This window comes from Paralichthys olivaceus, chromosome 8, assembly GCF_024713975.1.
Source record: "Paralichthys olivaceus isolate ysfri-2021 chromosome 8, ASM2471397v2, whole genome shotgun sequence".
Classification (NCBI taxonomy): domain Eukaryota; kingdom Metazoa; phylum Chordata; class Actinopteri; order Pleuronectiformes; family Paralichthyidae; genus Paralichthys; species Paralichthys olivaceus.
Genome location: NC_091100.1, coordinates 3,012,263 through 3,039,717, shown reverse-complemented (window position 1 = coordinate 3,039,717; position 27,455 = coordinate 3,012,263). Strand labels below are relative to the sequence as shown.

Here is a 27,455-nt window from a genome sequence, read left to right as displayed (position 1 = left end):
TGCAGCGCAACACCCACTTTCATCTTCTTGATCTGCGCTGTCACAACATATGGACGCCTGGACCAGACTCGTCCCACATCCACCCCGGAGCCAACAATCTGTCCTCGAACACAGTCAGACGTGCTGTGACTCCTGATGTACAAACACATACGCTCAGACACACACACACACACACACACACACACACACACACACACACACACACACACACCTCCTGATCTTCCTTTAGAGAAGCCGTTCATCAGACATGTTAACGGAGGAATCGTGATCACAAATGTTTCCGTTATTTCAGATTCAAAGCTTCTGTTTGATTTGACGTTTCTTTGCAGAATCGAAGCTCGGCTCAGAGCGTGATCAAGAAAAGTGTTTTCCATGCGACTGTTAAACGAGTTGGCAGCTTTTCTGAGCTGAACGGAACCAGAATGATTTCCTCGTTAAAAAGAAAACCATAAACAGAAGGAAGGTTTAATTTCTCAATGGAAGAATCTCACATTTTAAGATGTTCAGTTGACCTTCCAACATTTTTCAGTGTTTGAAAGGGTCGGTTCAACCGATATTAGGAGACAACAGGTGGAAACCAGAGGATCGTCAGCATATACAGAGCGTGAGGCGGTGACAGAACTGCAGGGACGAAAATGTACATATATTTTTTTAAGCTTTTTTTAGGGTCTTTCAGGTACAGAGCTCACCTGGAGTCACCTGGGAAAAATAAAGAATCACTCAGTCTAAGTTTTCTCCAGTGTTTCTGCCTCCATTCCAATAAAATCAACAGAATGTGAGTGGAATTTTGTTTGTGAACTCAAAGCAGCACTAATTACACGACTATAAACTTGTTGCACCAAACAGAACAGGGAGGATGTTTCTTTTTGTGTCATCTGCGTGAACTTAGCCTTCTAACAATGTTGTAAAAAAAACAAAAAAAAACAAGGTTGAAGCTCTTGTTTGGCTGAAACTTGTGGTTGGCGACACCAATTTTTTTCCAATCAGCGGAGTCACGTCACTGCAGCTGTCGCAGTTAATGTGATCGTGGAATGTGGATGTTTACTGTGACTTCAACACAGAGAATAACATGTTTACAGCCGAGTATTTCAGCTCCAATGCTCCGAATGTAAAATGATTTACAGCAAAAAAACTTCAGATCATAAGATGAAACTCAGCCCAGGACAGAGACTTTGCACTTTTTCATACCAGTCTAAAGGTTTCCACGCCGACGACAACTTCAGCAAACAGAACCGCAAAATGACCCCAGTAGAAACGACACCCTCCGCTCCTTGATTTCCTGCCTGCTGCTAATGTTTCTTGGAAAAGATCAATTGGTGGAAGCCACGGGGGCTGGAGGGGGTCCAGAGTAGGGAGGGCACGTAAACCCTGCAGACGAGCCGCCACTCAGCTGCTCCGTAAGAACAACAACAGATGTGGGGGGGGGGGGCAACACAGCCCTGCAGAAACACATCGGTACACAATACACATATGTGCTGCACGCTTCTTTGCCATACACATCATGTTTGTGTGTGTTTGTGCTGAAAGGAGGAGTGGACCAACAACACTGATCATTTCAGACTGATTCTTCACTCTGTATCTTTGAATCTGTCTCGTTTCAGGAGATGGATGATAAATGATCTTGTGGTTTATAAAAGTTAAAAACTAAGGCCTTGTCGTCAATATTAAAACAAAACAAAAATTCTCCATTCACACGTTCGTTTAACAAAACATCTCTCACCTGACGAGGACACAACTCCAACGACTACAAGCGACTTTAACTTTAACACCCTGACGGCACAGCACAGCATTTCCTGTTGCAAACATTAACAATGAGCAGAATTCGTCTGCGGCAGCATCGCTCCGTCTCCTCAACAGTTTTGCATTTTAATTTATTTTTTGTTGCAGTCACCTGAAGCATGCAGACGTTTGCTTATTGCATTTTATTTGTTGGCGAAGCGCCTGAGAAAACCTGATGGAATTAAGGTAGGGGCTTTATCCTGGTTACAGGCTTCGGCTCCTTCCTTTCCCATGTGTTATTGTCCTATTGATTTTATGAACGATCACGTACTCGTCCGGTGCTGCAATTACAGACTGTCTGCTAACATGAAGGTTGCAGGTTTGTTTTAGTGCTGCGTGGCCACCCATCGAGCCGGACGTAGCCCCTCCTCCTATCAAAGCTTTTAGGTCAAACTCAATCGCTCTCTCCTCTCACCTGTGTAACGGTGTTTCGTCCACCGGGGACAGCGGTGGAAAGATCTTTTCCGAAACGTCTTTTAATTTGGATTTGAGTCTCCATTCATCAAGCCTCGGCTTTAATGTCCTTCCTCTAGTTTTCCAGGCCAAAGAAAAATCCTTCCCATTCATGTGTCACTGCTGGCTCGTGTTAAAAGCATTTTTCTGCTCCAGCAGATCGACTGTGATCGCTGTGATGAGCCGTTTAAATCAATGAAAACACAAACAAACTGTTAACAAAAGAGAATTGTGTGCTGGGTAATGGCGTCCGCTGCATGTGTCGCTACTCTCCGCTCTGCGCTGCTGTGACATTGACCGAAGACTGAAAAGTATGTTGTTTTGATTTCTCTGAGCGCCGTCCCTCTGTTCCCCCTCGCCGCTCTCCTCTGCGTCTGTTATGCTGGTTGATGACCTCAGGCTGTTACAGATCTCCGGAATTTATCAGGAGGATCGTTGCCATGGCGATAACGGGGCAACAGGCCGAGTGAAGTAACCCTGATTTGTCTTTCAGCGGCCCAGACACCCTTATCTGGTATGAGTCACTGTCTCATGCACACGCACACACACAGAAATGATTTTGAAAGTGCACAGCGTTCATACTGATGTGCAAACACACACAAATGCTGTGGACCAGATGTGCAGCCCGACTGCAGCTGGCTGAGAGTTGGGAGTGAACTCTGGTTAAATGCCTCTTGGCAGAGCTTAAACACAAACACACACACACACACACACACACACACACGCCCCCACGCCTGATGGGATTGAACCGACACCCCTGCGGTCACGCGGTCACATTTCTGAGATGAAGTTTAGCTCCAAAGCACCAAGCTGTTTGTTTGTTTTCGTATCGAAGCATGTAAACGAGAGGCTGCGTACATGTCCCGTCAAACTGACGGACAGAGAGCGTGTCTGTGGCCCTGAATCATGCGGAGTCAAGACACATTTTGTTTGTCTTTCGTTGGAATTGGACGTTAACACAAACTGACCAAAGTTAAAGATATCAGCTTGGAGAGTGTCAAAACAAAACAAAACCTGCAAAATAGGAGTTTATGTGATTCGGAGCTAGGGTTGCTAATCCCGGCCAATCAGTTGAAATCATTTCATTTGGTCTGAATCATAATGATTGGTTGTGTCGCTGCTACTTTTCTTTTTTGATCGGAACGTCAACAAATTGAGTCGACTGTGAAATAACTCGCTCTCCACAATCCTCTATCATACACACCCTCCCAATTTACTGATCTACTTAAGCTGCAATAATGTCAGTGCCTCTGCGTCAGTATCACCGCCTGTTGTTTCAGCCCCTCCACCATCCCAGCATCCAGCTGCAGGCGGCTAAAGATATTAGCTCGTCATTACATCTGTGTAATCATTTCTCGGGGAGCGATAAAGTTGGAGTTAAGACATCAAACGCTATGTTCTGCTTAACACATGAGCTGTCTGACTGAAATAAGATTAACAAGGTCTCAGGTATAACCAACGCAGACTTTAATGCGAAACTATTTAAATAACTACCTGAAATTAAATCTCTAGAAGAAGCTCTCGAACCCTGGACTCAAACATTAGGTGCAAGAAGCGGGATTCACCCGTCACTGTTGTCGCCTCTCCTGTCGTCTCATGTCAAATCCTGTTTAAAGCTTGTTTCTCTGAGCCCCTCTGGGTTTGGATTGAAGTTTGGCTTCCAGCACCAACACCAAACCCCGAACAGCTGCTGCTGCAGACCGCGCTTCCGTCCGGGCAAACGGTGCAGCGCTGATGCAACTGTCATCGGCCTGTTGGCTAATCCGATTTTTCCTACAGCCACGACGGACCGAGGGACACAGACACAGACGCCAGATTTGCCAAATCTTCTGTATAACTACTGATTCAATCATTAGAAACATTCATTAAAACTGTGTTTTTGCCCACAGCATCATGCGTTGATGATAAGTGAGAAGTTACTCAAGGATACTTTATGCAAAGTGAAACCGGTGGAAAGAAAAAAGAGGCGTCCTCTATTGAGACGTTCCTCGTTTCCTGTTGACATTGACGCAACATCAAACCTTCGCCTTTAGCTTTTTAAAAAGTCGCAGCTTTATCAGCTACTCCCCCTTCTGAATTTGTTATTCCTCTCGAGGAGCTGTTCACCTTGAAACTGTGTCTAATCTGAAGCCGAGGTATCTGTGAAGCCCAGACAGGTGTCGAAGAAGCAGACGGAGGATTCAGTCAATCTGCAATTAAAAGAAAAATCGTTGTGTTTTGCTGTTTTCGATCAGAGCTACATGTTTGAGCTTTGCCTCTGTGATTTCCTTGCCCTTGACAGGAATGTAACACAGCTTCCCCACTGGCCTCAGCCCACATGACACACGCTCACAGAGGGAAAGTATGCAAACCCAATCGTGGACAATTCAGGGTGGGGATTCAGGCATCCGGCCACAGCGACAGCCGTCTACGACAGGGGGAAGACAAGCGGCAGGAGCGCTCGTGTTCAGACGATATAGTGATCTGTGGGCAGAGGGAAGGCATTGCCATGGTAACGGCTGCCCTGTCCTATAGAGACAGGGCGAGAGAAATGAGGCAGAGCGAAGATAAATACACCCCTATTGTTGAAATGGGGAATTCTTGCGAGGATTAAGTGGAAATAGATACACACCCAAAATGGAGTTTGAGAGCCAGTGTGTGTGTGTGTGTGTGTGTGTGCGTGTGTGTGTGTACTGTATGAGCGAGGGAAGCTGCTTCTGGAGAGGATATGAAAAAGAAAATAATTGAAGACGGGAATTAAGTATGCCTTGTTAATGAGGATTAAGTTAAAAACACACACCGAGGACAAAAAAAACCCAAAACAAAAAGAAGACAGCAGCACAAAAGACGGAGAGACGACAGGAGAAAGACAGAAGAAGCTCCGGAAGAGTCAGTTTCAGAGAGTGGGCGATTGGCAGCGGAGGAGAAAGGAATATTTTACTGGGGGACCTGTATTCGGTATTGACCTCATCTGAACGCTGCAGCTCCTCGCCTGATGTGAACCCGCCCACTCATCTCAACAACACCCATCCCGTCTCCCTTTTTCACATGCTTTAGTTTCCAAGGAAACAAAGTCATCTCGGCTCCGAGACAGACTGCGAGACGAAACTGAGGGAGATCGTTCCCCGGCTCCCCTCGAATTGTTCTCGTCGGACAAACTAACGCTGGGGTGTCATCCGTCTCGCACGCCATCGACAGGGCCGTGATTTATTCAGAGTTATCTGGAAGTGCCAGGGAAGCGCACACATTCTGCACACTCAACCCTGCAACATCCCTCATGCGTCAGCAGACGCTGGGGAGAGAAGGAACGTCGAGAGCATCTCCTTTCCTTCCCCCGTTCCCTTTTCTCTTCCCCTTTCCCCCCCGACTGTTTCTCTCTCTCCCCTTCACACCCCAAAACCTCACAATAATGACACAAAGACACACTCACACACACACTGTTTCACCAACACTCAAACAGGTCTAAGGTGCATGTGGATGTGTGAATACATGAATGAGCTGAAACATCTCCACGGAGTCGCTCCTGTTCATTTGGCAGAGTGGACTCCAGCAGGGTTTAAATGTGGTTTATAATTTTCTACTGGGACCAAAGACAAACATCAGAACGTGGTTGCGGAAGGAGGTCACTGAATATGACAGGAAGACATCTGAAGGCGGAGGGTGAAAAGGGAACATCAGCCCGCTTCGTAAACTTTAGTAAACACAGACGGAAACAACAAAAAAAAAAAAAAAACGGTCCTTCACTCGCTATGTTTCTCCTCCTCACAGGTTTCAAACGCCTGCAAATAATCCCTTGTTCTTCTTCTCGGCGACCGTCTCTCTCAGACAGCAGGCGTGTCCAATCAGATCGGATGAAGAAAGGGAGGACAGGGGTGGGGGGGTGACGAAAAGAGAGATAGCTTGACCCCTCCCCCAAAAAGGGAGGAATGAGGAAATCTATGGTTTTGTTTATCCAGTGGTTGTATCCTCTATATGCTCTCTCCGTAAATCCATGGTGGATGTGACTCAGTGTTCCCTTTTTTTAACCCCCCAAAAAATGCAACATCAGTGCTGCCTGGTGGAGATACATTTAGTATCCCTCCAGTGAGAGATGTAGTTCATCAGTACCGTTCCGCCCAACTCAGTGCTGAGGCCCCACTCGGGCCCTACTAGTTATTTCACGTTTATTCACCCAGCGGACCTCCTAGCCCTCGCTCGGTCTGGACACTTTGTTGTAAGGGTTCTCTAGGAGGTAGCGGTACCTGTCAAAGTGCTCCAGCATGTACTTGGGGGCGTACATGTGCTCTTTGGGGTCCACCGGAGGATATTCTTGCAGGGAGCCATCGAACCAACCCCCCGTCCGGATCAGATCCTGGATGTAGCTGAGATCTCGCTTGTCCTCGTAGTCACCCCACCGCGGGAAGTCTCCGTTCTGCGCCGACACCAGCTTGAAGTAGATGCCCTCGGGCGAGAAGCACCAGGAGCAGTGCCACCCGGCGAAGTGGAAGGGGCTGCCCACCGACCACTGCACCAGGATGTGGCCCGTGTCGTTCTCGTACTTGCGAAATCCCGGCATGGTGTAGTATTCGCGGCGACGCAGTTTAATACCGTCACCGTCATAGACGTCACTGAGCATCCCCACCGTGCAACCAGACACCACCTCTAAGGAGCCGAACTGCTTCCAGAAGAATCCATACAGTGACTGGATGTGGAGAGAGGAGAGGAATATAGAGACATAAATCTTAATGGCTACAGTAACAGATCACTTTCACATCGAGTCACAGTCACCACAGGAGGACACACAGTATAAACATGATATACTGCTGTTACCTTGCGCATGTGGATTGCAAAAGGTTCCGTCCAGCCATCGAACAGCTTGAGGAAAAGAAGGCCCTCACGTGCTGGGATTTCATCTGCGTCATTGATGACAAAGACGTCGTCCGGCCGGGCTCCCACCACCCGGGACATGCCGTTACGTGTCAAGAATGTCCGCAAGTAGTCATCAACGATCCAGCCGTCCTGGCGACCGCCTTCTGGGAAGTGGTCGAGGAACACGTACAGGATCTTGTGACGTACGTAGTCGTACGTACCGTTGAGGAGGAGCCGCAGGAAACTGGGAAGATTACAGAGCCATTAGTTCGTGCATCGTTATATTCATACGACCAGTGAACTTAAATACTCATTGTTGTTGTGTATTTGATTTAGTTTAAAACTTCATGTGATGTGACTTTGAGGGAAATTAATGGAAACATGATGTTTATTGATATTGATTATACGACCAAAACAAGTTTGAAATGTTGCACAGAAGAAAATGAAATCCAATTATTGCCTATAAATATAGATAGAAAGAAAGAAAGAAAGAAATCCAATATGTATCGGTATGAATTTCATTTATACATAAGGGAATAAGGCTGAAGTAAATTATAAGGAACAACAGGCTCGTGTGACAAAGGATGCCTTTCAGCTCAGAAACCCTGTGTCCATATGCAAAGTGACAGAAAGAACAACTCAATTAACTTGTTGATATGCATGACCGAAGACAACGTGTTCACTGACTGGAGCTACTTTCATGCAGTGTCACATCCTATGATTTACAACACCAATCTCTGCCCTCAGGCCTCCACACTGAGTCAATCGTGTCGCTCTTGTCATAATCTGCTGTAAAATTGCTCCCGAGGCGTTTCATGTTATCGCCAAAGGAAGTTCATTGTCATTGTTATTCGGCGCACCGACACAGAGGCGTGAAGGTGGGCTGTAAACAAAGTCTGTGAGCTGTAAACAGTAAGACATCGGGAGGTGTCATAATTTGATAAAAAAAAAAAAAAAAAGTTGGGAGTTTGCTTTAACTTTGTGCTGATGAATATTTATGAAAGTAAATTATACATTAAATATCTCAAGTTCAAGCTAGAACCTCAGATTAATTCCTTATCTGTATTAAAACATAGGTAACATGGGATCACCAACTCATGCTTTGATAACGATTGCACTACAAATCTTTAATCCAGTGTGAGATTTGCTGAGTCTGGATGTCATTTTACAACCAGACTCTTCTGCTGACGGCCACAGAGCAGCTCAGCGGAGGATTACACCTCTTTCTTAAATACACCTTGAACTTCAGGGCAGAGCTTGTATAATTTCCACACATGCACCAGAGATGTGGGTCTTACCTCAGCGGCCGTTTCTCCCCGTAGGCAGTGAAATTGGATTCACACACGAGGAACAGATCAACGGCTTGGGCGAGCTCGTGAAAGCGCACGTGCAGCAGGTCAAACTCGTGGTTAACATTGATAGCGTTGATCACCCTCCGCGGGGTCTCCCTGGGTGTCAGCCTCTCCTTGGTTGGCAGATTGGAGTGATACACCATGGTGGGAACCCCACAGTAAGGTCCGTGCCACCCCGGCCGACACACACACTTGACCAGCCGCTTCCCGTTGCCCCTGGCCCTCGTCTTGGCTTTAGGCGCTATGGAGGGCTGCTGCTGGACTTCCAGAGGTTTCCGCTGCCCGGCAGCCCCGGCCCGGGCTCCTTCCCCAGCTCCGTTGGCCACAGCCCCCCCTAATTTCCCAGAGTACTCTTTCGGTGTCGCCACCTCCGTCCCCTGCCTAAAGCAAAGAGCCCCGGCTTTGGTTCGGACAAAGTAAGGTGTTTTGTCATTTTGAAGCTGGAATGTGTGGGTGTGGAGGTCTCCCAAGGATTCTAAGGGGTCCGACAATTGATCCTTGAGGGCTATCACCCTTTGTTCTTTTCCAGGCAATGGGACATCAGGGACGTCAGGCGCAGCAGGTTCAACTTGGTGGTTGGGGTCCTGCAGCCTCAATTTGTCCTCAGCTCTCTCCTGGAAGACAGACAGAGAGAGGAAACTGTTGAGGACACTTCAGTGAATGAATATCTACCATTAGTAAACTACATTTCACACCCAGAAACAACTTGATGTTTAGGGCTACGAGCTGCAAACACAAGGACGGAGGTGTCGACGATCTTGAAAAGTTGCATTTCAGATAGTCACACGGCAGGATAAAAAACTTCTCACCCTGTAAAGCACCTCAGCAAAAACACAGACTGATGTGAGTCTCTTTTCTCAAATCAAGTTTCATGTGTACGATGCAAACAGTCGCAAATGTCTGTGAATTTGTGAATAACAGATATTTAGTCAAACACCAAAAAAAAACCCGCCAGCAACCAAAAAGAATGTGGATTTGAATTAACTGTGTAATTAAAGTGAGGTGACATGAAAGAGAATATCCCATCAGAAATGTATCATCAGGATGGACTCGTACTTACAGTCCATGAAATTAGAAACTTAAATCCACACTCTTCCATCTAGACACGAGTCAAACTTCCTCCTGCAAAGAATTTATTAAATCACGGTCTGTGAACGAGTCCGTCGTCATAATTGGGTTGTTATTCTCCCTTCAGTCTGAAAGTCTAAACTAATGCAGAATGAACCTTATCATCGGACTGTGAACCATAAGCTTGTCTGATCTTACTGTAGCTTTCAAAGTGAAGTAACTGTGTTTGCTTCACTGTTGAGAACGCAACCTTGTCGGTCGCATCAAACAAGATCAAGTGAACAAACAGGCTGCAGTCCCTGCTGAGGAAATCAAACTCACAGCACAACGACACCTCATCATCACAGCTTCAGTATCAAAGTCACCATTTCTTGACAAACAGGAATCTGTACTGGCTCCAACGGTAAATCACTCCAGGACAACGTGACCTCTGACGAGTGACCGCAGTTCACTTTGTCTCAAAGATAAAACAAAGGACGACGGACGTGAGGCCATAATAATAAAAGACAAAAGGAGATATGGGATCAATGCAACGCTCTTTTTACCTCATTGGGAGAATCTCCCCGCTGGTTCTCCTCTGGTTTCTCCCAGGGGTGAGGAGCAGCCGGATCCTCCCTCAGCCTCATCTCCAGCCCGGCCCTACCAACAATCCCAGCACCTCCAACCATGATTCCACTAATCCCCACACCCTTCCCTCCTCCTTCTCTGCCTCCTCCTCCTCCTCCTCCTCCTCCCACAGCACCTGACTGGCCTCTGGCTTTGGCGTCCGACTGACGGATAACTGGTAAGGGTGGGGCCTCTTCGGGGGAGGCGGGGCTGAGCGGGGTGGAGGCCACATCCTTCTCCCTCCAGAAGAAGCCGGAGACCATGATGAAGGACTTGATGTTGGGGTACGGGGCGGAGAGCTCGCGCAGCAGGGAGACATAGTGGAGGGCCTTGTAGTAGTGTAGGAAGGAGATGACGCACAGGCCCACCGTGCAGAGCAAGAACACCCTGTGCCGTCGCATTTTCATCCTGCAACGAGACAAAGGAGGGGGGGGGGAGAAATTAAGAAACAATCTAATAAGATTAAAAAACAATTTCAGTTTCAGGAGCAATCTCTTCATTCCCATCTGCACCGTTTATATCTGGGTAAACCATAATTAACCTCATAAGACAGCGGCGTCTGGGATTGTTTAAAATATTAATAATTAAAAACAAATCAATCAATCAGCACTTTTGGGATTTGATAAGAGCAGCAGTCCAGAGAACAGATGGAAGATGCAGCACATGAACCTTCAGTGATTTTTTTTTTGCTCCGTCTCTTGTTTTCTTTACTAATTACAAGAAATACTTGTTAAAAGTTAAAAAGAAGTGAAGACTGTGAAGATATAAAGAACCTCAGGGAAACCGGCTCTTTGTTCAGAGATAATGAAATTGTCTTTATTTAGGACGAGTTGTTTGACGAGTGCTTATTTTTCCACTGCTGGTTTTAAACTGAGATGGACTGTTAGTCAGTAGAAACTTAAATCAGCAACATTTTCACGATGATAAATGTGTCACATGAAGAGGATTCCTCTCAATAACAAACTCCCCTCAGCTCTACGGACTTCTTTAGTGTCTTAGAGCATCTGCAGCGTTTCAGATGCCAGTAGATGGTGGAGACCATGATAATTTGTCAAAGTATAATGTTCACAGTACTTAGTGACCATAAATCAGTCACTAGAGGTCCAAACAAAGTGTGAACCCACAAAACCAGAAGTCACCATATTTGGATGAGCCGGGGTCGGAGCCTGCACTTTGTAACCTGCATCCATTGGACTGTATTAGCTGTCAATCACACGGTATCCACGCCCCATTGCATACAGTAAATGGACCATCGTTTACTTAATGAACATCAGCTGTTTCGAAGAAGACTTGAAACTAGAGATCAAGACCGTCAACGCTTTAGGAAAATGTTTACTGACGTTACAAAGTCAGAAGTAGAATCATTTCTCTTCTCAGTTCAGTTCAAGAGCCTGTTGATGTCAGTGCTGAAGCCTGGGTCTGCTCCGTGAGCTCCACATCATGTACGATGAGACGATCATCGAGCTGATTCAATGATTTAATTTCATTTCCATCACGCAGAGTTTTATGGAAGACCCCGGTGGGAAGACAAGACGGGAACAAGCGAGTCGTCATTGCATCGTTACTCACACAGTGATGTTTAGCCTCTCGTTGACGTGTCGCTGAATTTAAAATTCAGATGAGAAAATCTCGTAGGATGCACGTTTTATTAAAGAATGATCACAGTGTTCAGAAATATAATATGAGTCAGACTAATTGCACATAATCCTAATCCGGTCCTCTTTGCACACAACTGCTTGATCCAATTCATCTTCATTTTCTCTAAAACAAAGAACAGATTGAACTAAAACATAAAAGTGGACTCGAAGCATCTGACTGTGAGCGTCTGTCCTGGCTCTCGAGTGGGATTTCTGTTTTTAGCACAAGCGCAGGCAGTCAAGGAATGAGGACGCTGGGTGCTTACGCAGCAAGATTTATTTTTGCTCTCTAATCCATCTTCAAAAATGTTGGACATCTGAACACATGAAGCAAAACAAACGTGCAGGAGGATGAAAACAAAACGATGAGGACAAGAGACGATGCTGCCAGTGAGCTCCCAGCGAGGCCTGTTCAGCACGGACGGCCTCCCCATCGACAGCGTCTCGATTACCGAGTAGGACACAAGAGGCGAAGACGATTGTGAAGTGAAGTGCGGGGGAGGTCAAGCAGAAGACAGGGAGGAAAAAAGAGGACAAGGAGGAGAGGTTCAGAGGAGGAGAAGGACAAGAATGACTGACAGGGAGCTAAAAGAGAAGAGGGAGACTGAGAGTCCACTGTGGGGATGATTTTTTAAAAGGTTGTTTTTTAAACTGAACTAACATTGAACATATTAAAGAGTATTTTCTAAATCAATTCTTGAGCGTGGACGACAAAGCTACCGTCAAGTTCACACTGCACAACTTTCTAGTTGGTTGGATTCACTGTGACGTTCACACGACACGACCCGCTGTCCTGTGATCGGGAATCTTACAGTCGATGTGAGTTGACACGACGACAGGGGGTCGAACACCATGATTCACTCGAAGCCCCTGACGCCACCACTTCCTGTTCTTTATTTGATCGTCAGTGAAAAGAAATGCAGGAGAGGGAGGACGCAGCACAGAGTCTGAGCCGTAATAAAATTGTCATCAGAGGTTCTCGGACATTTGACATTAAAGGTTTAAGAGGCTCCATCACTTCAACACTCTGCTTCATCAACCTCGGAGGAAAGTGCCCTTTTCCCCACGAAATCTCATTTTAGAAAAAAAAAAAACACCAGCCGATGATTGAAAAAGTCACAGGATTAAAAAAGGAAGCTCGAAGCAATTCATGATGAGGTGGTGGAGGAGTAATCCACATTCACTCGCTGCAGTTGTGTCAGAAGTATATGTGGATAGAGATTCATTAAGTAGTGATAATTCATCTCCCTGCTGAGACGCTGCCGAACACAATCATACATGGAAGAGGGGAGGAGAGGTCAAAGGGAAAATGGGGATGAGGTGGAAGATGCAGCTCCCGCTGTCACATCCGCTCCGCAGCTCTCAGCTCACTGATCTGTCATCTCTAACTCCGCTTCATGTTCACTCCCTCGCTCCGCTCTTCTCACACGGCGCTTAGATAAAGAGGAGGAAACGACGGCTGAGTAAAAAGACTCATCTCACTCTCTCGCTCTCTCTCTCTCTCTCTCTGCCCTGATACAAAGAGGAAAGGAAAGAAAACGAGAGAGTAGAAGAGGAAGAGGTTTCCTTTCTTCTTCTTTTACGAAAAATCTTTTAATGAGACGCATCGGCAAACCCCAATCGGGCGATGTCATCTGGAATATTTTAGCTTCATTTCTGGACAGTGGGGGGAAGTGGAAGTGTCGTCCATCTGTGTTTACGGTTTATGATTAAAGACTCAGAGCTCTGAGAGGCTGATCCAAGTGATAAACCACCACAGAGAGAGACGGAGGACGAGTTCGCCCCGCTGTCACCTTCTGGGCAGCGTCAGACAATCGAAGGCCGACCGGTGACCTGACTGACAGAGGTCAAAGGTCACCAATTGTTGCGCCTCCTACAAATTGGGAGATTTGAAAGAGACTTTATGTCCCTGGTGTGGGTCAAGAAATCCTGTGTTTCCCATAATGAAACTCAAAAAGGATCTTTTGTTGAGAGTTTGTTCTGGTAAACATCGACTCATTTACAACCTGTGGCCCCTCAGTTAACGAGGCTCCAGGCCCGCGCTGACATCACTGGGACATAATCAGGGTGAGAATTTACAAAAGCCTCCTCCAGAAGATATTTATACCACTGTTTTTTTTACAGGCTGATCATTGGGCAGCAGCTAAACCCAGTGAATGTCTAAGCAGAAGATTCTGTTCACAGTCAGAAGCAGAATATGAGCGATCGTTTGTAGAATGAATCTGCAGCACATCAAAATGTCTGGATTGAATAAAAACACATCTTTCACTCTGCTCAGGAAAAGTTTTCCTTTAAGTGGAAAAACAACTGAAATTCATGTTAAACATCTGTCGACGAGCGACAGTAGACAATGAAAAGAAAGGCGTGAAACTAACTGCACCTAAAAACAGAATGTGGTTAAACAACTGCAACATAACATTTTTCATTAATCTGAAGTCCGAGCTGCGGTCTGTGTATTCGTCTCTAACGATGCACATCGGCCGTCGCGCCTGGTTGTGCTTGGCACATGTCCACAAACTACAACACGCACATGAACGATACAGGGAGTGGAGAGGCAGCATGTGACCTCCAGGTGAACGGTTTGGAATCCGTCACCTTCTCTGGCTCCGACATCTCACTTCTCTCAAAAAAAAAAAATGCCAGTGATCTGTTTAAAATCCGTCTCTGCTCTGCCTCTGGGTCGGAACTGTTCTGCACCCAGCAGAGCCCCGGCCTCTACCTTTCCTCGTCCTATCTTCATTTTCATCTAAATTCACATTCCTCTCTGTGGTAAAAAAAAAAAAAAAAAAAATACACTTGGAGAAAAATCTGTGAGGTTAAAAACTCTTTCAAATCTGTCCAGACACGGGGGGAGGGCAACACCCGCCTCTTTGGTGACGGGCCAGCCAATCAAACGAGGGCATGCGTTCAGGACTGGAATGCATTGAATTATGGGAGGAGGACGTTTTCTGAAATCTCCTTTTTTTTCGTGTTTTTGATTCAAGCCGACTTGAGTTCCTGTGTTTATACAAGTGAAAGCTTTTATTTTTGGGCGGTCCGATGTCAGAGTGGGTGGAGAGCGCGGGGACGGCGGCTCCTCCCCCGACAGCACATTTTATTCATCTTATCAGATTGGTGCTATTTCTAGATTTCACTTCTCCGAAACATCCCTCTCGCTGTCTCTCCACACCCACTAACTCTGTCTCTGCGGGAATTTTTGAAGTTGATCGGTGCCCCACTGGAGAGTTCAGAAAAAGCCCCGGCCAACGGTGGACAAACATTTAGTTTGGAGACGCTCGGGCCGATTCCAAGTGATAAACAACCGCAGAGAGAGAGAGACACACTACAGGCCAGGGGGAGTTCTCCCACTTAACCACTATTAATTTCCTGTGTGTGTGTGTGTGTGTGTGTGTCTGCTGACCCATTGAACCAGTTTTACATCGAAACACTGAGTCTGTCGAAGAATTTAAGAAATTGGGGCTGACAGAGGGAAGATGGAGGTGGGGGTGGGGGGGGTCTGGGATGTGGGGGCGTCTGTCTATTGTCATGGCAACAGTGAGCGGACACAGCACAGTATCAGTGTTGAAAATGAATGTTTTGCTTTTTTTAAACAATTAAATTAAATCTTAATACATTCCTGTCCGTAGAGACACTCTGGTACATCGTCAGCATGTTGTTGACATTGTCTAACATCTATCACGGCTTTAAAGTGACCAGAGGTCTGACTCGAGGCGGGACTGCGTGAGGATCGTTTACTGAGAGTGAATGTGCAGTGACCAGAAGTCTTTTGCAACAGGAAACTAGGTGGTGTGATATCTGGCTGGACATCATTAAGACATCATTCACGCATTGGAACGAGAGGTCAGAGGCTCCAGCCAGCCTGGTTATAACCGTCTACGAGTTTCACACGCCAACTTGTTCCCACAGAGGAGATATTAAAATGATTCCTTACATTGCCACCGCGACACGGCATGAGATTAACCAACTGAGAGAGGGCACCAGTGAGCTACTACACACACACACACACACACACACACACACACACACACACACACACACACACACACACACACACACACACACACACACAGAGATCCAGTTACACAGGTATAAACATGTCACTGCTCAAACAAAGGTGAGATTCAATCCAATATTTGCCAGTTGACATAAAAAGTGTATGTGTGTGTGTGTGTGTGTGGGTGTGTGTGTGTGTGTGTGTGTGTGAGATGATGCTCTTCGAGAGGCGAGCCCCCTCATCTAAATCCCCCTCTCTTCTCTTTCATCACACAGAAAACTCACACATCTTTTCACACGGGATCAAGCATCGTCTCATCTGGACTACAAAGCGTTTCTCGGCTCTTACGCCGACGCCACCTTCAGTCTCCGACCAGTCTGTTGATCTCACCTAACAAGCACCCAGAGGGGATACCCAAACAAAACAAAGGGCTACGGCTGCAGCAGTCACTGAGACCAACCACAAGATCACAAGCTGCAGCGTTAAGTTACGGCTCCAAGCTTGTGTCTCTCTGACGGTGAAAAAAATGAAAAACACTTTTATTGCAATTTGTGCAAGAGAGGAACTGAAATCTGAAACTTTTTAATCAGCCGCAAACTGTCACATTGAGACTTTTCAGCGACAGAGCAAGACATGAATCAGCTCTAGATACAGGAAGTTACTACGGTGGAGAAAAAAATCAGACGTTTCCAGAGTGAGGTCATAATATTACAATGATAAAGTGTTTTGAGGATGAAGTCGTGACATAACAGAGAAGAGACGTAATGTCGTCTTCTTATGTTTTGTTGCCTCGATTCTTTATGTTTGTTGTTATCGCTTTAATGCTATGCTGTCTTCTTTTATCGCTCCCATTGTTTTCATTTGTACTTACTGCTCTGTGAGTCTGTTTCTTTCTCTTAATATCACGACGTTTTTTTTTAGCATAATATCAGGACCTTATTTTGAGAAGTCTCCGATTTTCAGCACGGCCCTAATCCTCATCTGTAAAGTTGTTGATGAGTTGGAAACAATAAAATGTTCAGTATTAACGTGATGTGGAGGATCATGATTCCTAAGTCAATAGCCTGTAATGTTATATCCGTTCACATGAAGGTCAGACACACAGCAGCATGCTGTGTAACCAAAGACCAACAGGAGCTTATGTGCAGGGAGGGAGATACCACAGTTCAACACTCTTCAGTGTAGTGTCATGTAATGTCTCTTTCGCCCGATCGCTGATATTATATTTAAATAGAGTGCAATTTTGTAAATTCTTATAAATTAATACTTTTGTTTGTGGTCAGAGTTTTGTTTTTATTAATATGTAAGTAAGTAATTAACACATATCAAAATGACGATTCGGTTTTTAATCAAAATAATCTGAAGCTGCAGCCACAAACATTTCATTAAAACCTCAAATCTTAATCATTAATTTCAGAATCCATTTAAAAAGCTGAACTCCTGATCTCACAAACAGTCACTGGCATGAAACTGAAACTGATTATCACAAAAACACCTTACTTATTAAATCCTGATCAGGATCCAACTTCTTGTCAAGATGGACCAGTTTTCTGCCGTATAGTTTTATTGAGTCTGATTCTACCAGAGCTGAAGAGTAAATCTCTCACCGGTTTCCACCCTGACTCCTTTAAAGCTGCCCAGCTAACGTCCTCACAGGTGAGTCACTTCCTCGGTAAAACAAACTCGACTGGAAGATTGTGACATAAAACTCAGTAAACAGAACTTCACCATCAACTCTCTGTGACTTCACTGCACTTCCTCATTCACATCTACCTCCTATTCCCTAAATACAACCGTACAGACACATTACTGAACCCCACCTGTTTATTCTCTTGTGCCCTTTCACTTTTCCAAAAGTTTTCTTCCACCTTTTTGCTTTTTTGCTATCGGAACCTTCCTCTTGTTTTCCACTCCAACCAAATTAAATGCTTCACTTTATTTTTAAATTACTCTATTTTGACATTTCTACCAATTAAGATTCAAGATTCACATCATTGTCCTTCAAGTGGACGGCAGAACAAAATGAAATCGAGTCCTACCCACAAATTTAATTCTGAACGCTGTGGTTTCCTTAACTTAAAAAAGTACAAAATAAGATTTTGAATAATCAAATAAATAAGATTTAAGCAGTCAAATAAATAAAAATAACTGAAATGGTGTATTGTAATGTCAAATCTTTTTAAAGATAATTATAATAATGCATGGGTCTGGATATTGATGACTGGACATGGCTGCACATTCATGCTGATTAAAGGTGGTCAGCCCGTGCATACGATGGAAAAGTTTGTTCAGACTCTTACCCATAATGCACGAGTGTGAGAGTGGTTTTCAGAATCCACTTGGCTGACCGCCACGCTTGATTGGTGGCTTTTGAGCAATATCAGAGCCACAGTATTGGCTCAAATCATGTTAAGCTGTTTTTTAATATAAGTGATGCTCTGAGCTGCTGTTGTTGGACGGACGCCACGTAACCTTTCTGGGTCTGAGTGCATCATGTGACCTGAAGCTCACACTGTAGCTACCGCACCAGCGACGGGCTCGACGGCTGCTTTTTGTGTTGTTGCGATTGATTTGTGTCCTGAAAGCATCCTGAGGTATTACACTCAAAACTGGATTCTACAAAACGTTGACACTTTTAGTGTTGTTTTTTTTTTTTTATTATTATGAAGCTGTAACTAGCTCCCGTGGGCGTGTTCAACCACGAAAGGATATCAAAAGATGGCAGCTCATTCATGCCATTGATTAAAAACAAAGGTTTGCTGCTTGCCTCTTCATGCACATAATGCCGGTGCATTAGTGTCTTTCTGTTGATGCACTTGGCCTTTAAATCATAATGCTCCGGCTCTATCCCTTTGAATTATGAGTTGTTTTTTAAATGTAAATGGAGATTTAGGTGCATTTGCTGCATTGTGGGAAAAGACAGAAAGGTTTTTTTTTTCTTGTTTCCTTTAAATGTGACATTCTGCTGATCTTCAGGTTCATAATTTTAATTAGTGTTACTAATTAAAAAGGTTTACATGCTAATGTCTAGAAAACACATCACTCTTCCTCAAACTGTCCACTGCTGCAGCTCCTCTTTTCAGCCTCTGTCTCAAACACTTGGTTTTGGCTCTTGTCTCTTTAAGCCCCCCCCCCCCCCCCCCCTCCTGATAAAGCCCAGTCCGCTCTGATTGGCCGGCTGCCACTCTCTGTTGTAATAGCTCTCGCTCTACCTGGCTTCGTTAGGAAGTGCGTCAGATTAACCGCTAAACTGGAAGTTTGCAAATGTCAGTGACATCAGCACGATGCAGAAGTATCCGCTGGACTACTGACGAGCTTCGGTCCATTTAACTTTCACATCCACAAAAGAACCATAAGTAACTCACCAGAGAGAAAGATGCATCAAATGTCTCCTTTAAGGATTTAAGCCACTACATTTGGACACTTCCTCTCTCAGTTCGCCATAAACGGCAGCTGTTCCCCTCTTCTCCACAACTTCAGTGTTGGCAACCCTCTCCTCCGCTGGAATACCAGAATGCAGCACTTCCTCTCGTGTGTCTTTTGTGGCACAAACTGGGGAATTCAGCTCTTCTTCTCTGGGCTCACGGGTCACTGCTTTGGTGATGTCGGCAGAAAGCCAGCATGCTAAGTGGGTTTCAATAATTCAGACCCGGTGGAGGCCTCCGCAAGAGTGTGTGTGTGTGTGTGTGTGTGTGTGTGTGAAACTGTATGATAGGAAAGAACCAGGGTTCAGGTGAACGTGCCTCTGAGAGGCTCGGTGCGTGTGAGGAATACTGTTTGGGTGTAGAAGTCGTGATTTAGAGAGTGTGTGTGTGTGTTTATGTCCGTGTGTGAGGGAGAATGGATTTGGGTGGGAGGACGGGAAAAGCCGGTGGAGTGCTTCCATTGGTCGGACCTCATCTATAATTCAGCTCTGTAGCGGTGGGAGAGGTCTTTCTCTCGTTCCCCCTCTTCGCTCTCCGCACTGACGGAGGAGACAAGTGTTCCACGGTACATTTCACTGTCTCTCTCCATCCATCCATCCCAATCCACCGCTACCTCTCCGGAGGCCGAGCGTCTGTGAGCAGCAGCTCGGTGAATTCCACTGGAGGAAGATGTGAACTGCAGAGCGAGTTTAAAACCAGTTCAAATGCATTCATGTTGCTCCACGTTGCTTTTTGGTGTCTTCTTTTCCTTTTTGAATCGTATCAATCACTTATTTCTTTACATCTTAAGCTAAGTTATATAAAGTAGTAAGTAATGTTATATAAAGCACTATGTTTGTGAATAAAATCAGTTTTATATTAAACTTGACAAGCTTTGATTCTTTCCCAGGATTTTTTCATCCATTTATTTCTCCATCTCCGACTTTTCCTATTAACAGCAATTTCCTCTAACCCCCCCCCCCCCCCCCCCCCCCCGGGACATATTCAATTATTGAACTCGTTGTGTTTTTACTTGTGTCTGTTTTTATTTGTTTGTTCTGACTTTAACTGTCGCCTGTTATTCTCAACCTTTATTTTTTACATCAGCTATTAAAAACTCCACTTCATGAATTTTACAAACAGACTTAACTTTCTTTTAGAGTTTCTCTTCTGCGAGATGTCTAATGTTAGATACCAAAGAAAAACGACTTGTTCAAACAAATGCTTTGGTGGAGCCATGCGTGGCTTGTAAACACAACAAATCCTCCCTGGCATCAATCTTGGCAGAAATATCCCAAACAAAACACGACGAGTCGTTTGGTATTTGTTATGTCTGTTGTTTCATCTCAGCTCTGAGAGAAAAACTAGAAATATGTCTTTCATCGTGTTCGGTCACAGATCTTTGAGAGACACTGACAAATTGGGACAATTTGACTTTGTTCGTCCAAAGCAGCAAACTAGACCCAAGGTTCAGATGTACATGAATATATTGAAAGTGAATATTAAGGAGTATTTAATTGTTTTAGGAACTGAAGTTAACACAGTATTTCAATAGTAGAAGAATTGGTGAGTAACTCTATTTCTGCACTTGTATATTCTTGTTTGTAAAAGTTGCCTGAGGGACGGTAAAGTCTTGCTCAGCTCAACTCTATCTTTTCCTCTCTGCAGGCTGATTCAGCTGTTCTCTCCATTCACTTCCTTCCTTCCTTCCTTTCTTTCTTTCTTTCATTCCTACTTTCTCCTGCTGAAACCTTCTGACACCAGCAGTTCACATGAGGCAGCCAAGACATGTCCAGATCCTGTCTGCACAGCAACATTTCCTGTCCGTCATCTGGTAGAGATGGTGAAACAACTTTCTTCCTCTGCTTCCGTTACTGGTTTCTGTAGATTACTTCACTTGTGACACCGACCAAGGCAACAGCCTTAACTTCAAACAATTAAAACCTTTAACTACACTGAACTTTGTTCGGCATCAAATAACTTATTCAAACCAAACTTATCAGAAACACGGACTTCAGTCAAACTTTGACTTTTTAGTTGACTCTTTGTCCCGTCCACTAACATGGAGGAGGCTGTATTTACGACCAATACAGCAGCCAGCCACTAAGGGGTGATATGACACAATAACTTTAGTTTTTGAGGAGCTGTCAATTCGTCCATCTTTATTTAGACCACCATACAATGAACTCCCTAGTTTCTCATCATCATCATCGTCGCCATCTACAGTTTCCAGATCATCCTCTGTCCTGAGAAATGAACCCTGGTACTGACAATCGCTGCAGACCCCTGACCTGAGTTCAGCTGCCACGCTCTCCATCCATGTTGACTGAAAGCCAAATTAAAATCGAGTCAATTATACACGAGTGGCCTTCGGGAAAACTCCACTGAAGAGGCTTTAATGTCGATCTTTGTAATTTCCTACAATTGGCACTGTCGTTCATCACCGTGCTGCTCTCCGCTAATGAACACAGCTCTCTTAAAAAAAAAAAAAAAACGAAACAATTATCACTGCAGTGATTCACTTCTTTAGTCATTTGCAGCAGCCGTCCTCCTCTTCTGTTTGCCACACCCACTCACTTCTACTCCATCGGGCGCTAAAAAGGCCAGTGGCTACGTCTTAGCTACTGTTAGTTTGTTGCTCCTCTGGCGAGTGATTGCGCTGACTCACGCTCGTGTTTACCATCAGTGGTAATGACAGGGCTCTGCAGATCATTGTGACGGTAAACAAAGAGGCTGTGCTCGTTGCAGTGTCCTCCCCAGGTGTGTCATTATTTTCTCGACAGGATGAAAACACAAATTCTCTCTCCGTTCTTTTCCTCCTCCCTGCACTCCCTCCCTCTCTTCCTCTCGGACTCCTGCAGAATTGTATGCTGCAAGGTCCACCTCCTCTACTGGCACCTGAACAACTGAAGTCATTAGATCTTGTGTGTGTGTGAGAGTTGGAGGAGTGAGGGTGGTCCCTGCAGCGGATCTGTGGGGGGGTAAGTGCTTCAGTGTCGAACAGTCACTGCGTCTATGTGTGTGGAAGAAAGTGAACAGCGGGGTTTACTGCTGATTCTCTGCATCTATTTGTTTACCCGTGTGAGCAACCATCGCAGCTCCCGCCTGCCTTTGTGCAAAGTGCACCTGCTCACACTCACCGCATCCTTTCATCTATTTCCGCTGCCCCCTTCATTCCACTGCGTCCTCTCAAGATAAAAGCGGCCTGCGTTGCATTTCACAAAATCCGCCGGCCGGCTAACGATCTGGTCGATCGGCAAGGTCAGGCCACCAGTCAACTTCACACCGTTGACGCTCCACATCACAAAACGTGTCACATCACTTGCAACACACAAAACACAGACACACAAAGGGGTGTATTACACAAACGTGCAAAAAAACACTTAAGGACTCCTACTGTCTGTGTGGCTGCCATTTTTATTACGGAAACTGGAAGATGGAAGCCATTAGAAAGGTTCCATTTTGGCTCTGGTCGAGCCGTATGGTCTTTGCATTAGTCTTCGCTCCTGGCAGGAATTGCTGAACATGTAGAATCCAGCCTGATGGACCCAGAGAATGGCGCCATTGTGTCCAGAATTGTTGCTGTGTTATGCCTAACAGGATATTCAAGGCTGAGACGCGGCCAATGCTCAAATCAACTCCCCACTCTCATGCGACAAGGCAAATAGGTATTTTAACACTGTTAGTGAGTTTTCTGCAGCAGCAGCAGCCACTCGTCTCCTCGCTGAGGAACAGGAGGACGACAGGAGTCAGGAGTGCGTCCTGAATGCAGCTCGTTCGGCCTCTGCAACTGTTTTTAATTACAGTTTGATGGAGGCACTCGAGAAGAAAGTGTGATTAGACAAAGAGAAGAGTGTGGATAGACGGAGGATTGTGGAGAGGGAAAATGAAAAAAAAAATATGAAAGAGCCAGGGGGAGAAAGGGGGGTGAGACGAGCCGTTTAAAAGGGGGAGGACGAGTGACAGGAAAGAATAGGATTGTTAGCAGGAATAGTGGTGCAGCAGGAGGAAGTGTGACTGACAAAGGAAGGAGGAAGAGAAAGAAATAGAGAGACAGCAAAAGATATGTGTTGGAGATGCAGTGGAAGTGCTAAATAAAGAAAGAGCCAGAGGCTGTGTGTGTGTGTGTGTGTGTGTGTGTGTGTGTGTGTGTGTGTGTGTGTGTGTGTGTGTGTGTGTGTGTGTGTGTGTGTGTGTGTGAGATCAAGACTGCAGACGAGATCACAGAGAGGAGGAGAGCTGGATGGGAGAGGATGTACGACAGCGAGGCGAACAGGAAGAGATGTGTGAACATTGTGTACGCATGAAGGTGTTTGTGCACGTGTACAGGAATCACAATAACCTGGTGTTCTCGTTAACAGATACTGAGTTTATGGAGATGATACTAGTGAGTATTCACATTCAAGGTAAAGATATATATATATATATGGAGTATTTTATATATATATATATATACATGCTGTGTTTGATAATCAGGTTGCTGCTGGTTTCATGTGTGGAAGAAAACTGGCTCTGAGGTGATGAAAACGGAACCTCAACACAAGCTATTATTCAGTTATTTCCAGTGGTAGAAATCTAAAAGGTGTTTTCACTGTTGTCATCAAAAGACTGCAAGCTGCAAGAAATAAAAAAATGTTCTTCCAGAGAGGGAAATCACTAAGCTGTGTAGGTGCCAAGAGGAATTTGAGTAATCCAGCTGGGTTAATCGAGTTCTGCTTCTGCGATTACAACCTTAATGCGAGTAAGATAACTCTAAGGGGGTTTATGCGACAGTTGCAATATTACCCTGTTGGCTCTAATCAAATTATTGGAGTGCACGTAAACACCGAGAGTGGGGAGACGGTGAGGGAAGAGTGGAGGCAGAGCAGCAACAGAGACGTGGGGTTGAACAGAGATGCAGAGACAGATTCCCACAGAGTGAGATGAAAGAAGGAGTCTCGAGAAGCTGCCTGCTCTGCCGGCATCGCCACCGACCGGAGGCACATCCGGTGGAAAGCACCCGGCTTTTCTCAAGCATCGTTTATGCTCCCTTCATTTAGACTGGTTCCTTCCACCTTCCACTGCTTTAGGGGAGCTTCCATGTGTGTACTCTTTATATTAGAAAACTCAAAACACTTACTTACTAATACTTTTTCCCCATATGCAGCTTTGAAAACTCACTAAAGTGATTATCACACAATCGTCTTCAACAACTGCCCTTTGGTCGTACACCTCCACCGACCGGCACAGTTCCAGTCTACACGCTGTCTTTGTTTCTCCAGACTCACATTGAGATATCATGAAGTGACCATTGGCATGTCCCTGCGAGGCCAGCGAGACATTAAACTTTGACCTTTGATCACCCGCATCTAACTATTCAATCCCTGACACAAAGTGAATCGATTTGAAAGGATTCTCTTGAGGCGCTTTTGAGATAACTCTTTCAAGTGACCCCCCATAAAACCCTTTATGGGGGGGGGGGGTCACACTGACCTTGAACTTTGACCTTTAACCACAACATTCCAATCAGTTCATCTTTGAGTCCAAGGCCACACTTGTACCAGATCTGAGGACTTTCCCTCCAGGCGTTCTTAAGAAATTGTCTTCATGGGACGGACGGACGGACAACTGAGGCATAAAAAGTCTACACATGCTGCTGATTAACATTCATCAAGATTCTCTAAATAACTTGACAACGGAACTGCCTCTGTGATGAGTCAGCGATGCCATGAGATATATTTTTTAAAAGTGAAATACAAGTAGTAAGCTGCATTTGCATTACAGTGTAGAGGGTCAGCTGACTCCTATATCTGTCATATCTCACCTCACCTCACCTCACCTTGCATACACCCACACCCAGAATCAAGCACAGGAAGAGCTTTATACACACACACACACACACACGCGCACACACACACACACACACTTCCTCTTCTCTCTCGCTGCCCACAGCTCTCTTCCTGTCTCTGGGAGAGGGACAGATTGATAAGCAGTTTGCTGTCACACGTGTGAGAGAAACAATATCCGATCAGGTTTGGCACATTTGAGGCCACTACACTGTCCAGGCTTGTAACCAGAGTGGTGCCAAGTGCAGTCACAAGACTTCACAGCTCACTTATTTGTTACAGGCACAGTTCAGGAGGCGCCGTGCATGCTGGGAATTCAGTGCTGTTGGCCCCAGACTGTGTACTTAAGTAGAAAAGTGTGTAAGAGAAGAAAAGAAACGCTTGTGTGTGTGTTTTTTTGCAGCACAAGTCTATACATGTTTGTTAAGAGACTGTGGGTCTCTGTGGTTGTATGTGCGTGTGCGTGTGCGTGTGCGTGCGTGCGCGTGTGTGTGTGTGTCACTGATAACACCATAACATTGCAAGCCAGTAAACCACACCCACTCTCACGTTCAGGCTTGACATTTCAGAGTTTCATTTTAGCAACAGCACAGAATATAACAGGGGAATAAAGCAGATGGAAAGAAAATACAGTTGTACAGGCCCAGAATAAAAAATGCCAGGAATTACAACTTCATAAAAAACTAATTTCACTCTCTTTTCCATGATCCATGGATGCCCTGTGGCTTAAAACCCTCCCATCACCTCTCTGTGACCCGACTGAGGATAAAAATGAATGTGTCATTATTGAGACGAATGCTTGGGAACTAGCTGGAGGCCTTTTAAATTTGACTTTCTTCCAACAGCAACACAAACACACTGTGAGGCGTCTGCTCTGTTCTTGATATTCAGGGATCAACGGTGACTCGAGTAAAGGTTCGGCAGGTTTCTGGAAATGCATCCATCCACCGTCAAAACATTCTCAATAGTTCTAATCAGGCATCGTTCAACGCAGGACTTTGGCTGAAGGGTGTCGAATAACTAGAGGTGGAGGGAAATGTTGTTAAAGTAAAACAACAACCACTCAGTGGAGTTTCTACCTGTACCAAAGCCAAACACCTTTAATTCTTCACATCTGTCCCCTAACTGTGTCAGACTTTTATCACCAAGATTCATGAAGTATTTTTTTGGGGAAATCAGTGAAAATGTTGGAACGCTTCATCTCATCATGTTAAAGAAAGTGATTTTTTTTTAATGGTAAATGTGTTAGGGATTAAAACAGAGCTTTTGCCGTCTTGTCGACCTCTCAAAGCGTTTTAGAGTAACTCATACACACAGCACGTCCATCAGGGACAATATGGAGTTCGGCATCTTTAAAAGACACTTTATAATGCAGCCGGTAGGAGTCGAACCCCCGACCTTCTGGTTAGTTGATGACACTCTCCACCTTCTGAGCCTCGGTCTCCCAGGCGGTGCAATCACAATGCTTCTAAAGATGACGCCTCGGATCTGCTTCACTCGTTGTCATAGAAGCCTGACATTCAACAGCAGCTAATGACGTACATCTGTTTTTTTTTTTTTATTTTAGATTTATAACTTCGTCTCGATGCCACTGGGAAGTCTGCGTGGCTCTGACTAACCTGAGCACAGGTCAGGGACTACTTTGGGTGAAGAGCTATTAAATTGCAGAACTGTGCTGAAAAAAAATTAATGCTGCTGTCCTTGACCTCAGCGCTGTTATATAATAACCCCTTTTGGCTGCAGTGGGAGGCGGGGTGGCAGAGAGAGAGAGAGAGAGAGAGAGAGAGAGAGGAAGAAAATTACTGTAACCGAATAGCGCACAAATCATTTCAGAGTAAATCATCATCTGCGTACGCGCTCAATCCATTTCCTTCCAGTACATTTTGTGCATTGAGGACATGATTTATGGACAAAAGACAAACACAGAGACGCGAGAGCACAAGAGGATGATAAAGAATGCATATGTAAAAACTGTGGGATGACACAAAAAGAGAAGGACACGGAGATGAGAAGATTAAAAACGGTGCAGGCGGAGTACGAGACAACTTAAGACAGGAGACACTCTATTATCCTCCTGGCTGACAGAGGACAGGGCGGCTGCAGTCTGTCTCGTCGGCGCCAGTCGCTGTCACAATCAGAGTTTATTCAGGCTGAGATAGAGGCATTACACCGATAAGAGCACTGAAGCAGAGTGGAGGCGACAAACGCATCGATACACGTGATTAAAGTTTTCAGCTGCCACATCAGAAGCCCAGTCTGAAAACGGTTCGCTCACTCTTCTATTACTAACCCTTAAAACATTTCTCGCGTGGAAGAGTCCGTTCCCTGAAATCATAAAAAATTTGCTTCTCTCACATCCTCTTTGTGGTTTCTCGCGATATAAATATAGCACTTTTGGTTTCATGAAGCCGTTTTATTCAGACAAGTCTATCTGAGGTTTCTCTACCTGAGCTGTATCTGAGTGTCGGTCCAAGCGAGAGCGAGAGCGAGAGAGAGCAAGCAGAGTCAGG

At 45.2% G+C, this 27,455-nt stretch overlaps 1 protein-coding gene across 4 annotated transcripts in view; it reads right to left on the bottom strand.

Annotated features, from left to right (window-relative positions):
- Positions 1-622: 622 nt before the first annotated feature.
- The window catches only part of mgat3b (beta-1,4-mannosyl-glycoprotein 4-beta-N-acetylglucosaminyltransferase b), a 45,604-nt gene continuing 18,771 nt past the window's right edge, over positions 623-27,455 (bottom strand). For 2 of the 4 annotated variants that reach the window (XM_069529315.1, XM_069529319.1), the window contains 4 exons: positions 10,025-10,493; positions 8,358-9,025; positions 7,021-7,303; positions 623-6,892 (listed from right to left, as the gene is read on the bottom strand). In XM_069529315.1, the coding sequence (XP_069385416.1) occupies positions 6,395-6,892; positions 7,021-7,303; positions 8,358-9,025; positions 10,025-10,493 (1,918 nt within the window). In that variant the 3' untranslated portion in view covers positions 623-6,394. Of the gene's footprint in view, positions 6,893-7,020; positions 7,304-8,357; positions 9,026-10,024; positions 10,494-17,216; positions 17,415-27,455 lie in introns of those variants that run through there. The other 2 variants (XM_069529318.1, XM_069529316.1) reach the window with 2 other exon arrangements.